Source organism: Lithobates pipiens, unplaced genomic scaffold (assembly GCF_037356315.1).
Source record: "Lithobates pipiens isolate NorthernLeopardFrog02 unplaced genomic scaffold, aLitPip1_a1.2 Scaffold_8, whole genome shotgun sequence".
Taxonomy (NCBI): domain Eukaryota; kingdom Metazoa; phylum Chordata; class Amphibia; order Anura; family Ranidae; genus Lithobates; species Lithobates pipiens.
The window spans coordinates 646,978,093-646,990,029 of NW_027507903.1; the positions used below are offsets into that span (position 1 = coordinate 646,978,093).

The 11,937-nt window shown below is 53.6% G+C and overlaps 1 protein-coding gene across 2 annotated transcripts; it reads right to left on the reverse strand.

Annotated features, from left to right (window-relative positions):
* Window positions 1-5,392: 5,392 nt before the first annotated feature.
* LOC143961679 (uncharacterized) lies at window positions 5,393-10,806 on the reverse strand. Of its 2 annotated transcripts, none has more exons than XR_013270527.1 (2): window positions 10,519-10,806; window positions 5,393-6,781 (listed from the first exon to the last, which is right to left on the reverse strand). XR_013270527.1 is itself a non-coding variant. In XM_077470998.1 (2 exons), exons 1-2 carry the CDS (start codon window positions 8,359-8,361, stop codon window positions 6,183-6,185), a joined length of 1,104 nt encoding a protein of 367 aa, XP_077327124.1. In that variant the 5' UTR covers window positions 8,362-8,406; the 3' UTR covers window positions 5,393-6,182. The 2 variants fall into 2 exon arrangements, 1 of the variants encoding a protein (XP_077327124.1); XM_077470998.1 differs by lacking the exon at window positions 10,519-10,806 and adding an exon at window positions 7,857-8,406.
* Between the last annotated feature and the right edge of the window lie 1,131 nt (window positions 10,807-11,937).

The following is an 11,937-nucleotide window of genomic DNA, read 5'->3' on the forward strand; positions in this document are numbered from 1 at the left end:
AAATATACAGTATTCAGATTCCCCCCCTTTTTTAGTGATCTGAATACTTTGAAGTACAAAAGAGGGATTTGGGGTCTTTTAGACCCCCCGATCCCTCCATAAAGAGTACCTGTCACCACCTATTACTGTCACAAGGGATGTTTACATTCCTTGTGACAGCAAAAAAAATGATACATTTTTTTTTTAAAAACACAATTTAATAATATAAAAATAAATAAAACAAATAAGAAACATTTTTTTTCAAAACACCGCCATCACCGCGTGCTCGTGCAGCATAGAAAACGCAATGGAAGTTGCGCCCGCACATGTAAACAGTGTTCAAATCACACATGTGAGGTATCGCCGCGATCGTCAGAGCGAGAGCAATAATTTTAGCATTAGACCTCCTCTGTAACTCTAACCTGGTAACCGTAAAAAAATTTAAAGCATTACCTAGGGAGATTTGTAGGTACCAAAGTTTGTCGCCATTCCACGAGTGCGTGCAATTATAAAGCGTGACATGTTTGGTATCTATTTACTCTGCGTAACATCATCTTTCGCATTATACAAAAAAATTGGGATAACTATACTGTTTTTTTTTAATTCATGAAAGTGTCCCTTTCCCCAAAAAATTGCGTTTAAAACACTGCTGCACAAATACCGTGTGACATAAAATATTGCAACAATCGCCATTTTATTCTCTAGATTCTCTGATAAAAAATAATATATATAATGTTTAGGGGTTCTAAGTAATTTTCTACAAAAAATAGGGATTTTATCTTGTAAACAGCAAATGTCAGAAATAGGCTTAGTCATGAAAGGGTTAAGGGTGATCATTATATACACCCTCTTAATGGGAAAAAGGTTGTAATAAATGGTTTTCATACTTGTCAATCCTCACACGTGATTTACATCCTCACTTGCCCCTGCAAATAAATTTATGTTAGGGAGACAACACAAAAAATTAAGGACAGAATAGCACAACACAGAAGTACAATCAGACACAAACAACCAGGGCTACCGCCTACCGGTGTCTAGACATTTCCTAGAACAGGCACACCAGGACTCTGATCTTCGTTTTATGGTTCTGGAGGAAGTCTTTAGGGACAAAAGTTAAGAAAAGGGAGGTGTGGTGGATTAACAAGTTACAGTCTCTATATCCCAACGGAATGAATAGAGACTATGACCTGTATCTGTTTTTGTAAATGTAGCACTAACCCCCGAAGGAGCTGCTGGTTTGATTGGGCTTACCGTTGCCTTCTTCTCCTCGATTTGCGTGTCTAGGGGTTCCCGTGGTAGATGGCCCAGAAACTTCAGAGACTGACGACAGATCCACTTAAAGGGATTTTCTTTTTTGCAAAAACATAGTTAACGAACAGTCCCTTAGTATAGAATCAGAGGGTTAGGAAGAAAGTTCAGGTACTCTTATGCTGCGTACACACGATCAGACTATCCACCAGTGTGTGGGCTCCAGCTGACTTTTTCGCTCCAAAAGTCCGGCGTACTTAGAAAGAAGTTTTGACTCAAAATTGTCCGCTGGAATCCGCTCGTCTGTTTGCTCGTCCACCGGACTTTTGAAATGAATGGACTTGCCCACACACGGAGAAAAGTCTGTTAATTTTGAACGCGGCTCCAAGTAGACAGGACTAGCGAAGGAAGTCAATGTCGCCGCCTCCATCGGCGAGATTGACACCTTGTTGGCCCCGTCACCTGGTATGGACTTAAAGGGGAAGCCCTACGCTGAAAAAACAGCGTGGGGGTCCCCCCCACAGTCCATATCAGACCCTTATCCGAGCACACAGCCCGGCCGGTCAGGAATGGGGGTGGGGACGAGCGAGCGAGAGCCCCCCTCCTGAGCTGTACCAGGCCACGTGCGCTCAACATGGGGGGTGTTTTGGGGAAGGGGGCCCTACGGCCCCCCACCCCAAAGCACCTTGTCCCCATGCTGATGAGGACAAAGGCCTCTTCCCAACAACCCTGGCCGTTGGTTGTCGGGGTCTACGGGCAGGGTGCTTATCAGAATACGGGAGCCCCCTTTAATAAGGGGGCCCCCAGATCCCGGCCCCCCACCCTATGTGAATGAGTATTGGGGTACCATGTACCCCTACCCATTCACCTGGTGAAAAAAAGTGTAAAGAAAATAACACAACACGTTTTTAAAATAATTTATTGCACAGCTCTGGTGGTCTTCCGTCTTGGGGGTCTTTTCGCCAGACTCCTCCGCTATCTTCTGCTAGCTCTTTTACTAGCAGAGGAGCCTGGCTTTCTTCTTCGTTGCTGCTGCCCTGGGGTCTTCTCCCGACTTCATGGGTCTTGTCCCCCTATTCGGTTCTTCTTGCTGGGCCTCCGCTATCTTCTTCTAGCTCTTTTCTTAGCGGTGGCCCGGTCTTCTGTCGCCACCGCCTCTTCTTCTGACTTCGGGGATCTTGTCCCCCTCTTCGGTTCTTCTTGCCGGGCCTCCGCTTTCTTCTTCCAGCTCTTTTACTAGCGGTGGCCCAGTCTTCTGTTGCCGCTGTTGCCGCCTTCTCTTCTTCTTCCTTGAGATGTTGACTCGATGCTCTCTCTGGCCGCAATGACAGGGACGCGTTGTGAGGGCATGCGGCCTGGTACGGCTCAGGAGGGGGGGGGGCGCTCGCTCGCCCCCACCCCCTTTCCTGACCGGCCGGACTGCATGCTCAGATAAGGCTCCTATATGGCCTGTGGGGGGGACCCCCCACACTGTTTTTTCAGCGTAGGGCTTCCCCTTTAAGTCCATACCAGGTGACAGGCCAGCGAGTTGTCAATCTCACCGATAGAGGCGGCGACATTGACCTCCTTCGCTAGTCCCGGCTACCTGGAGCCGCGTTCAAAATGAACGGACTTTCCTCCGTGTGTGGGCAAGTCAAACCCGTACGTGGCTTTCTTCTGAACAGTCCTCCCGCATCTTAAGTACCCTCTCCCAGAAAGCACAGCAAGAGTGACACTCCCACTGGGCTGGCTCCGAGAGAAAGTAACATAAAAGCACCCAAGCAGACTGTGTTTCCATACCTGCCAGAAGAGACAGTGCCCCCTATGGTCAGGCTGAACACCCTATAGTCCAGTCAGACTGATGCTGAGGTCAAAATTTGGAATAATTGTACCCGAACCAAACTGCAGTTCAGGTGTAACATTAAATTTAAAAAAAAACATAGCACGTGCTCTTCAGGAGCCGGCGCTACACACTCCCCCTGCCAATTTAGATGATGTCCCCATCATCTAGGTAGGACAGGAAGAAACCCAGAGACAAAAAATCTAGCTCTATCAAAAATAGAGTACCTAAACTTTGGGGTAAGAATGGAGAAAAGGAAAGAGTAATAAAACTTACTAAACAAACATTATTAGAACATTGTTTAGTAACACAGAATTACCATATACATACAATGTAGCCCGAAACCTACCTACTTAAACCACCCACTCTCCGGCAGCTTGATAGATGTTCAAAAAAAGAAGAAAATACACAAACAACAAATTGCACAAAAACTTATTAGAAGGCAGGGTTCCATCCCAGTCTCAATGGAGCCCTCTCTTCTAAACTTTAAAAGTTTTTTTTTTCCCCAACAGGTAAAAACAGTACTATTTGTGCCGACTCATGCCACCTAGTGGTCAGAGTCGCTGAAGTGCAGTCTCTCCCTAAATCAGGTACTGTGACCCATAAGGTAACCTTGACATGGCGTTTAGCTGACCCTGTCAAACTACCCCACAGTTCCTGTTTTTTTCTTTTTCTTTTTCAGGAGATCAGGGAAAAAAGTCAACTCCCTTTAAGTCCAGAAAAACATAGTTCCGGTAGCCTCTCTCCTACCAATAGAAACGTGGGTCTGGTAAAGTTAAGTCTTTCCCCTGCGCATCTATAGTGGTAATGGAGTAAACGGCACTATCTTTGTCCGGTCGGCAAATAAAAACGTTGTCCTCCTAAATGTGCCGACCATAACTCCAATGCTGCTGATGCTGAGGTCAAAATTTGGAATAATTGTACCCAAACCAAACTGCAGTTCAGGTGTAACATTAAATTTCAAAAACATAGCGTGTGCTCTTCAGGAGCCGGCACTACACAAATAAGTGCTTTTAATGAATCAGTTCTAATAATTAGCTAAAAGAGTCAACTAACAAGGTCCCAGACCTTCACCTGGTCTGGACATGCGTTAGCCGGCCAGAGTGAACTCACATAGTCAGTCCGCATGATCTGCATTCTTGGCTGCAAGGAATAGCGCAATGAAAAGTTGTCATCAGTAAGTGTGGGGCAGAGGTCATTGACTCTCTGCCCGGCTGCCAGCGCTTAAGCTGGGTGTTTTTTAGCATTCCAGGGCTCAGTCTTCTGCTGGGCAGAGGTGTCGATTGCCCCAGCTTCCTGAATATGTAGAGACACTGTGGTAGGCAGAGGCCAGCGGCACTCTGCCCTGTTGCCAGCGATTCAGCTGGGAGTAGAAGCTTCATTACATCAGCTTGTCACTGGAGAGAGGGGCCGACTGTTACAGCTTCCTGGAACTCCACAGTTGTTGCCAGTGCTGGGCAGAGGTTGGTAGCACTCTGCCCTGTTGTCAGCACACTTCTGCTGGGCACTCCACATCATCTGCTCCGACTAACCATTGGGGCGGGAGGCTGGCTTCCTCCACTCTCATACTGTGGATCTGCTGCTGGGGAGGAAATATGACCTCCGTCTATCCAAAACGGTGCAGCTGCCATTGAGGAGGTGAGCCAGCTGCTTCCTCTTCCATTCCCTCATCGGGCTGCTGAGATGACATTTCTTTGTCACTGTCTCCCAGGTGCATGGATCCTGACTGGGGAGTGAAGACAATTTCCTCCACTCTGTCTGACTGTTGGGAAGGGAGGACAACAACCTCCTCTCCCTTCTCCCTCTGGATCCTTGACCTGCGTAGCCCAACAGTCCCCCTCTCAATAATGTCCCATACCAGCCCTTATATATCTATAATAATGAGACCACACCTTTTCTTTGGAGTAAAATGGCCACAACAGCCTTTTATTAAACATAACCAAAATATTTTACTCCCTCCAAAATATGTATATAAATATATAAATATATAAATATATATCTACAACTGTAAACCAAAACCTTGAACAACTTTTATCAACTCCAGTCTGGTGATCTCTGACGGTGACCCACTTTAATTCCAAAAACACCAACCTCACTGCTTTACCTTTTTACCATACCAGGCCTCACGCTGTGACCGCTCAGAGACAAACAATTCCTGCAGTGAAAAACCTCCCAGTATTCCGTCCACCGTTCGGGAATACAACTGAGGGGCCCATAATACCAATGAGCCCCCCCCACCCTTTTATATCACCTCTGTTTTACCGCCACCGTCAAAGACCACCAGAAATCTCACGCCGCAGCCCCCCAAAGGGCCGACTTCACTGTTGTGACGAACAGTCCACTGCACCTGAAAGACAGAAAACAAACACAACGAAAACACCAGCAATCAAACCAACAACTCACACCCAAACATGCTATCCAGTAGGGAGGGAGGGTGGGAAAGCTGCCTCCTCTGATGTCTTCCCCTCGAGACTGGTCCCGTTCCGGCTCCGCCCCCCTTTTATATGGCTCCTCCCCCTTGCGTGTTTCTCTTCCTCCACCTATCCTCTGTCTTGGTGTCTCTAGGCACCCGGTCATGCCCGCCCCTCCATTACCCCTCCCCTTCAGTACGTGTCATTCCGGGGCTCCCTTGACCTGCGTAGCCCAACAGTCCCCCTCTCAATAATGTCCCATACCAGCCCTTATATATCTATAATAATGAGACCACACCTTTTCTTTGGAGTAAAATGGCCACAACAGCCTTTTATTAAACATAACCAAAATATTTTACTCCCTCCAAAATATGTATATAAATATATAAATATATAAATATATATCTACAACTGTAAACCAAAACCTTGAACAACTTTTATCAACTCCAGTCTGGTGATCTCTGACGGTGACCCACTTTAATTCCAAAAACACCAACCTCACTGCTTTACCTTTTTACCATACCAGGCCTCACGCTGTGACCGCTCAGAGACAAACAATTCCTGCAGTGAAAAACCTCCCAGTATTCCGTCCACCGTTCGGGAATACAACTGAGGGGCCCATAATACCAATGAGCCCCCCCCACCCTTTTATATCACCTCTGTTTTACCGCCACCGTCAAAGACCACCAGAAATCTCACGCCACAGCCTGAAAAGGGTGACCACCTTACCCTTGAGGGCAACCCCACACCCTCAAAGCTTGTTGGATCCCCCCCTGTAAACCCAAAGACCACAGGTCAATCCCGACATCCGTGAGATGAACCCCATCCCCCCTTAGGTACAGACCCACATTGGACTCCAGTTCCCTGTGCCTGATCACCAGCCCTCCATTCTGAATCACGAATCTCCCCACCACCTTATTCACCCGGATCCTCGTCTTCTGAATGCTGGCCACTGACCTTGCCCATCTCCACTGCGTCCGGGCGACAATATCCGACCACAGCAGGATCGTACTGGGAAACCTAGCACGCAGCTTCAGAAAATCCGCCTTAATGTCATTCAGTAAATCCCGGACTTTCCGGGCTCCCAGGTCATTCCCCCCAGCATGCAGAACCAACACATCCGGGGGCCCATGCAGCCACACGAACCTTTCAACCACACTCACCACCCTCTCCCACCGCATTCCTGGTATCCCCAACCATCGCAATTCCGCTTCTGCCCTGGAAATCCCCAGTTGCCTCCCCGCAGGTCTCATGTCTCCTCTCCTGGCCCCCCAACACACGTAGGAGTGGCCCACGATCCAAACGAGGCGCGGTGAACCTCCATCTGAAACGAGAAACCAAAACCTGCTGATCCCCGAAAAACAATAACCCCACAGCAAAACCACTAACCACTGCCCTTACCACCCCACGGAGATCCCAACCCTACCCCCGTGGAAAAAACTCCATCAGTCCCAGGAACGGTTCCTGTATCGCATTCCGTATTACCAACCAACCAGGAATACAACTAAGGGCCATCCCACTCCCTGGACCGCCCAACCGCTAACTGAGGTCGAACGTATGACCTAAACCTACGCGACTCCCAACGACCAATCCTTCGTACCGCCGCCTCATCCAACCCGCACCGGGCCGCCTCTGTGGCCGCCCCGATGCGGAAGGAGTGTGAAGCATATTCCGACTCCTCCCAACCATTAAGCGCCAAACTTCGCCGGAAAACCGCCACGAACTGGAATCTGGACAGGAAAGACCCGTCCGCGTGGACAAGGAATGGACCCGGACTCCCCGGCCTAACCGCTCGGTAACTCCGAACCGCTTCTACCGGGCAAACCTGTGACCCTGCCAAACTGAATAAGCAAATGTTCACACCCCTACCCCGTTGGTCCGTCTTCGAACGCCTAAGAGTTATCTCCACCACTGATCCTGCCACCCGAACATCATGATCCCCCAGCCCCCCAGGAACTTTCCGGGACGGGCTGACCAACTCCCCAATACGAAAAGCCCCGTAAAAAGCCAATGAAAAGGCCGCCGTGAACAACCGCACCTCAAACGGAGACGTGCAAACCGAAACCAATGTACCACAAATGGCCACCAAGACCCCAAACGTCACCGGACGTCTCGTGTCCCCCCTCTTCGACTGCTTCCGAAAACCCTTCAGCATCTGACGTATCCAAAAACCCTTCGACCAATCCTCCGACCCCAACAACTTAAAAAGGAATGACAAGCCCGCCAGTTTCCGATCGATCACTGCCGCCGAGCGCCCACTCTCCACGTTCCGGACCACAAAATAAAGTGCCAGCAAGCGCCCATCCCCGGCTCCCCCAGTTCCGTCCACCTCTCGCACCAACTCCTGCCATTCCCGCCATACCTTCACGTATGCCGTCCAGGTAGCCCCACTTACAGACCTGCGTATCCAGCCCGCGGCGACTCCAAGGGCAGCGCCCAAATCCACCCCGGGCACGGAATCCCGACTGCCTCCGCGCCAGGTGCCAGTTCCCGGAACTTGTCCCACTGGAAACGAGACAGGGAGTCAGCTAAGGCATTCTCCACCCCAGGTATATGCACAGCATACAAAAACACATTCAAACGCAGGCACCTAAGGACCAATTGGCGCAACAGTCTGATAACAGGAGGGGAGGAGGCAGACATGCGATTCACCACCTGCACCACACCCATGTTGTCACAGTTGATGCGCAGCTTCAAATTCCTGCAACTCTCCCCCCACAGCTCCAGAGCCAACACAATCGGAAAGAGTTCCAGCAACACCAGGTTACCCAGGAAACCCGCTTCCTTCCACGAGCGCGGCCAAGGTTCCGCACTCCACCTGCCCTGGAAAAACGCACCATAGCCCGTAGACCCTGCTGCGTCGGTGACCAATGCGACATCGAAGTTGCTCACCGGCCCCGACATCCACACCGCCCTGCCGTTATAGGAGGACAAGAAATCATGCCACACCCCCAAGTCGTCCCGGTGTTCCTCCGTCAACCGAATGAAGTGCGTGGGCGCCCGCACCCCCGCCGTCGCCGCCGACAGCCGCCGGCAGAACACCCGGCCCATCGGGATGATGCGGCACGCAAAGTTCAGTTTTCCCAGCAAGGACTGCAAGGTCATCAGCTGAACCTTCCGACGGCCCTGAATCTCCCGAATCGCCCGCTGCAAATCCGCCAACTTGTCATCCGGCAACCTGCACTCCATAGCCGCCGAATCTATCACTATACCCAAGAAACTCAACACCCCCACTGGGCCCTCCGTCTTTTCGGCCGCCAATGGCACCCCAAAAACGCCTGCGATGTGCTGCAACGTGGACAAGAGAATCGCACACACAGCGGAGGCATGGGGGCCGATGCAGAGAAAATCGTCCAAGTAGTGAATGATTGACTCAATGCCGGAAACATCCCGCACCACCCACTCCAGGAACGAACTAAACTGCTCGAACACGGAGCAAGAAACGGAGCAGCCCATAGGCAAACACTTGTCCACGTAGAACTGCTCCCGCCAGTGACAACCCAACCACCGAAAACTGTCCGGGTGCACCGGCAGCAACCGGAAAGCCGACTCAATGTCCGCCTTGGCCATGAGCGCTCCCCGGCCGTAGCGCCGCACCCACCGAACAGCCGCGTCAAATGACGTATACGACACCGCACAGACGTCCGGGTCAATGAAATCATTGACCGAACCCCCCTTTGGAAACGACAAGTGGTGTATGAGCCGAAACTTGCCCGGCTCCTTCTTGGGGACAACCCCCAAGGGGGACACCACCAGCGAGTCCCACGGCTTAACCGTAAACGGCCCCCCCATCCGACCCAGCGCCACTTCCTTCCCCAACTTTTCGTCCACCACCGTAGGGTGCTGCAAGGCCGACCTGAGGTTTCGCGCCACCGGCGGCACCACCTTCAAGTCACAGGGAATCCGTAAACCCTCCCGGAACCCCTCGGCCAGCAGCCGCGCAGCCACCCTGTCCGGGTACCTACTTAGGAAAGGAAGCATCCTTTCCACCCTCACCGGCGTCTTCCCTCTTGTTAGCAGCGTCGCCGGGACGCTTTCCCCTTTTAAAGCAGCGAGACAGGGCGTGAGCCCCCCCGCAGCCGGAACACTCGTGCTTGAACCGGCACGCACTTCCAAACTTGCAGGCGCCCTCGTTAAAAGACCAGCACACCCCCCACTTCTTTCCGGCCGACAGTCCTGAGGAGGGTGTACCCCCGGCCCCCCCCTGAAAAAACTGAGGCGGGGCCCGGGCGGAGGACATCAGCCTCATCCAGAGGCTGATGTCCTTGTGATCCCACCGCAACTCCTGACGCACCGCCTTCCGCTGCCGGAACTGTTCGTCGTACCGGAGCCATGCCACCCCCCCGTACACCCGGTGTGCCTCCCCAATGGCGTCCATATAGCAAAACAACGCCGAGCAGTGCTCGGGGTTCTTTTCGCCGATGACGCTCGCCAAAATCGCGAACGCCTGCAACCAATTCGCAAACGTACGCGGTATCAGCCTATAACGCCTCTTTTCCTCATCGTCTTTTTTCGTGTCATTGGGCTTGACCCGATCCAAATTGAATTTTTCCAGTGGGAGCAGCGAGAATATCTCCACATACTCACCTTTTGCAATTTTCTCCCGCACCTCCGGCTTCAGGTGCGCCCCGAGCGGTCCCTCGAAGCAGACGTACACCTCACAACGCGCCGCATCCCCAATCCGAACCACATCAGTACGGCTGGGTGTCGCGGCCGCCTCCTCCCCACCGGACCCCCCGCCCACCACCGGCACCGCCGTTGCGGACGCCGCGGGTTCCCCACCCGCAGCTGGCGGGACCCCCGCCGCCCCCGCTACCTTACCAGCCCCCCAAGGCGCCGTCAGGGCAGGAGATCCCCCATCCCCCCCAAACCTGTCCACCAAAGCCCGCAATCCCTCCAACAAACCCTGCATGGGCGGCGCGGGCCCCGGGTCCACCTGACCCGACCCCGCCACCGACACCCCACCCAGCGGCGCCGGAGGCGCCGCTGAACCAGCCACCCCTTGCACCACCCCCAGCAACCCCTGCAAAACATCAGAGAAAACAGTAGGTACTGACTTACCGGGCCGACCAGGAACACGTCCCGCAGCCGCGTTGCCGCTCTCCACCGCCGGGGGAACCACGTCGTCTTCAGCGGACAGTTCTCCCTCCGACCGGTCCTCCTCTTCCCTCTCCGCAGGCGCCAGAAGCCCCCTGGGCGATCCGCTCCCAGAGGCCGCAGCAAGCAGGTGGCTGGGAAGATCCTTCACCACAGGGGCCTTGCTCCCAGACTGGCGTAGAGAACCAGACCTAGGGCGCCCCCCCGCACCACCCCTGGGCGTCAGTCCTCCAGTCTGTCCATCGAGTAAGCCCGCATCCGCCCGGCGCCCCCCACCCACCGCCCGTGCCCCCCTGTAGGCCGACTCCGTCCGTCTTGCAGAACCCTCCGCACCGCTGGCTGTCCCCCTGCTCGTGCAGGGCCCCCCACAGGGGTCCCCCACGCGAACGGTCGCCGGGCTGGACGGCGGGGAGCCGGCGCCATCTTGGCCCGTGGCCCCGCCCCCCGGGGTAGGCCGGCGGCGTGCAGACCGCCCCAGGCCCCGATCGTCCTGCTGTCTCCGTTTTGCGGGGGGGACCGACCTGTCCGCCCCCGGGCTCCGCCGATCACGAGGTGGCCGAGGGGCGGGTCCCGGCGAAAAGCGCGCCGGAGGCCGAGACCTCCGGGCCCGCAGCACCGGCTCCCCGCTACTCGTGCCTGCCTCCGTCTCACCCATCCAGCGCTCCACCTGCTCTGTTAGCCACTCCGAACCCCGCACCTCCGCTTGAGCCCGCAGCCGCTCCAACACGTGCTCGATCGCCGCCATTTTGCCCAGAGAGGAGCAGCGCTGGAAAGCTGCCTCCTCTGATGTCTTCCCCTCGAGACTGGTCCCGTTCCGGCTCCGCCCCCCTTTTATATGGCTCCTCCCCCTTGCGTGTTTCTCTTCCTCCACCTATCCTCTGTCTTGGTGTCTCTAGGCACCCGGTCATGCCCGCCCCTCCATTACCCCTCCCCTTCAGTACGTGTCATTCCGGGGCTCCCTGATCTGCTGCTGGGAAGTGACCATCTCCTTCTCACCCTGGGCCTCTGGAATTGCCGCAGATGTGGGGCAGAAGACCCTCTGTCTGGTTGCCAGCACTTTAGCTGGAGAAGTTTCTTGTAACTCCACAGATGCTGCTAGCAGGAAATCTCATGTCCCTATCAGTGTTGTGGGAGGAAGGCTGACTGCCTCTTCTCTCAGGAAGGCTGAATCGGTTGTTGGTGCTGGGGAGAGGTAAACAGAGCTCTGCCTTTTTGTTAGCACTTCAGCTTTGGGAACGGACATCTCCGGAGTTTCCGCTGCCGATTTTCTGGCATGCTGCTGAACGTGTTCAAGCAGTTCCCTGTATGCCCTTTCCAGATACTGTTCTTTCCTTAGCAAATAGTCCAGATCAGGTTTAAGCTCTGAGAGCCCTACAAGACAAA

Coding starts and splice junctions, on each gene's coding strand:
- LOC143961679 (XM_077470998.1), bottom strand. CDS start 8,361: ATGTCGGGGCCGGTGAGCAACTTCGATGTCGCATTGGTCACCGACGCA. Junction 6,782..7,856: donor GCCGCGGGCTGGATACGCAG/GTCTGTAAGTGG, acceptor TTCTCGTTTCAG/ATGGAGGTTCACCGCGCCTC.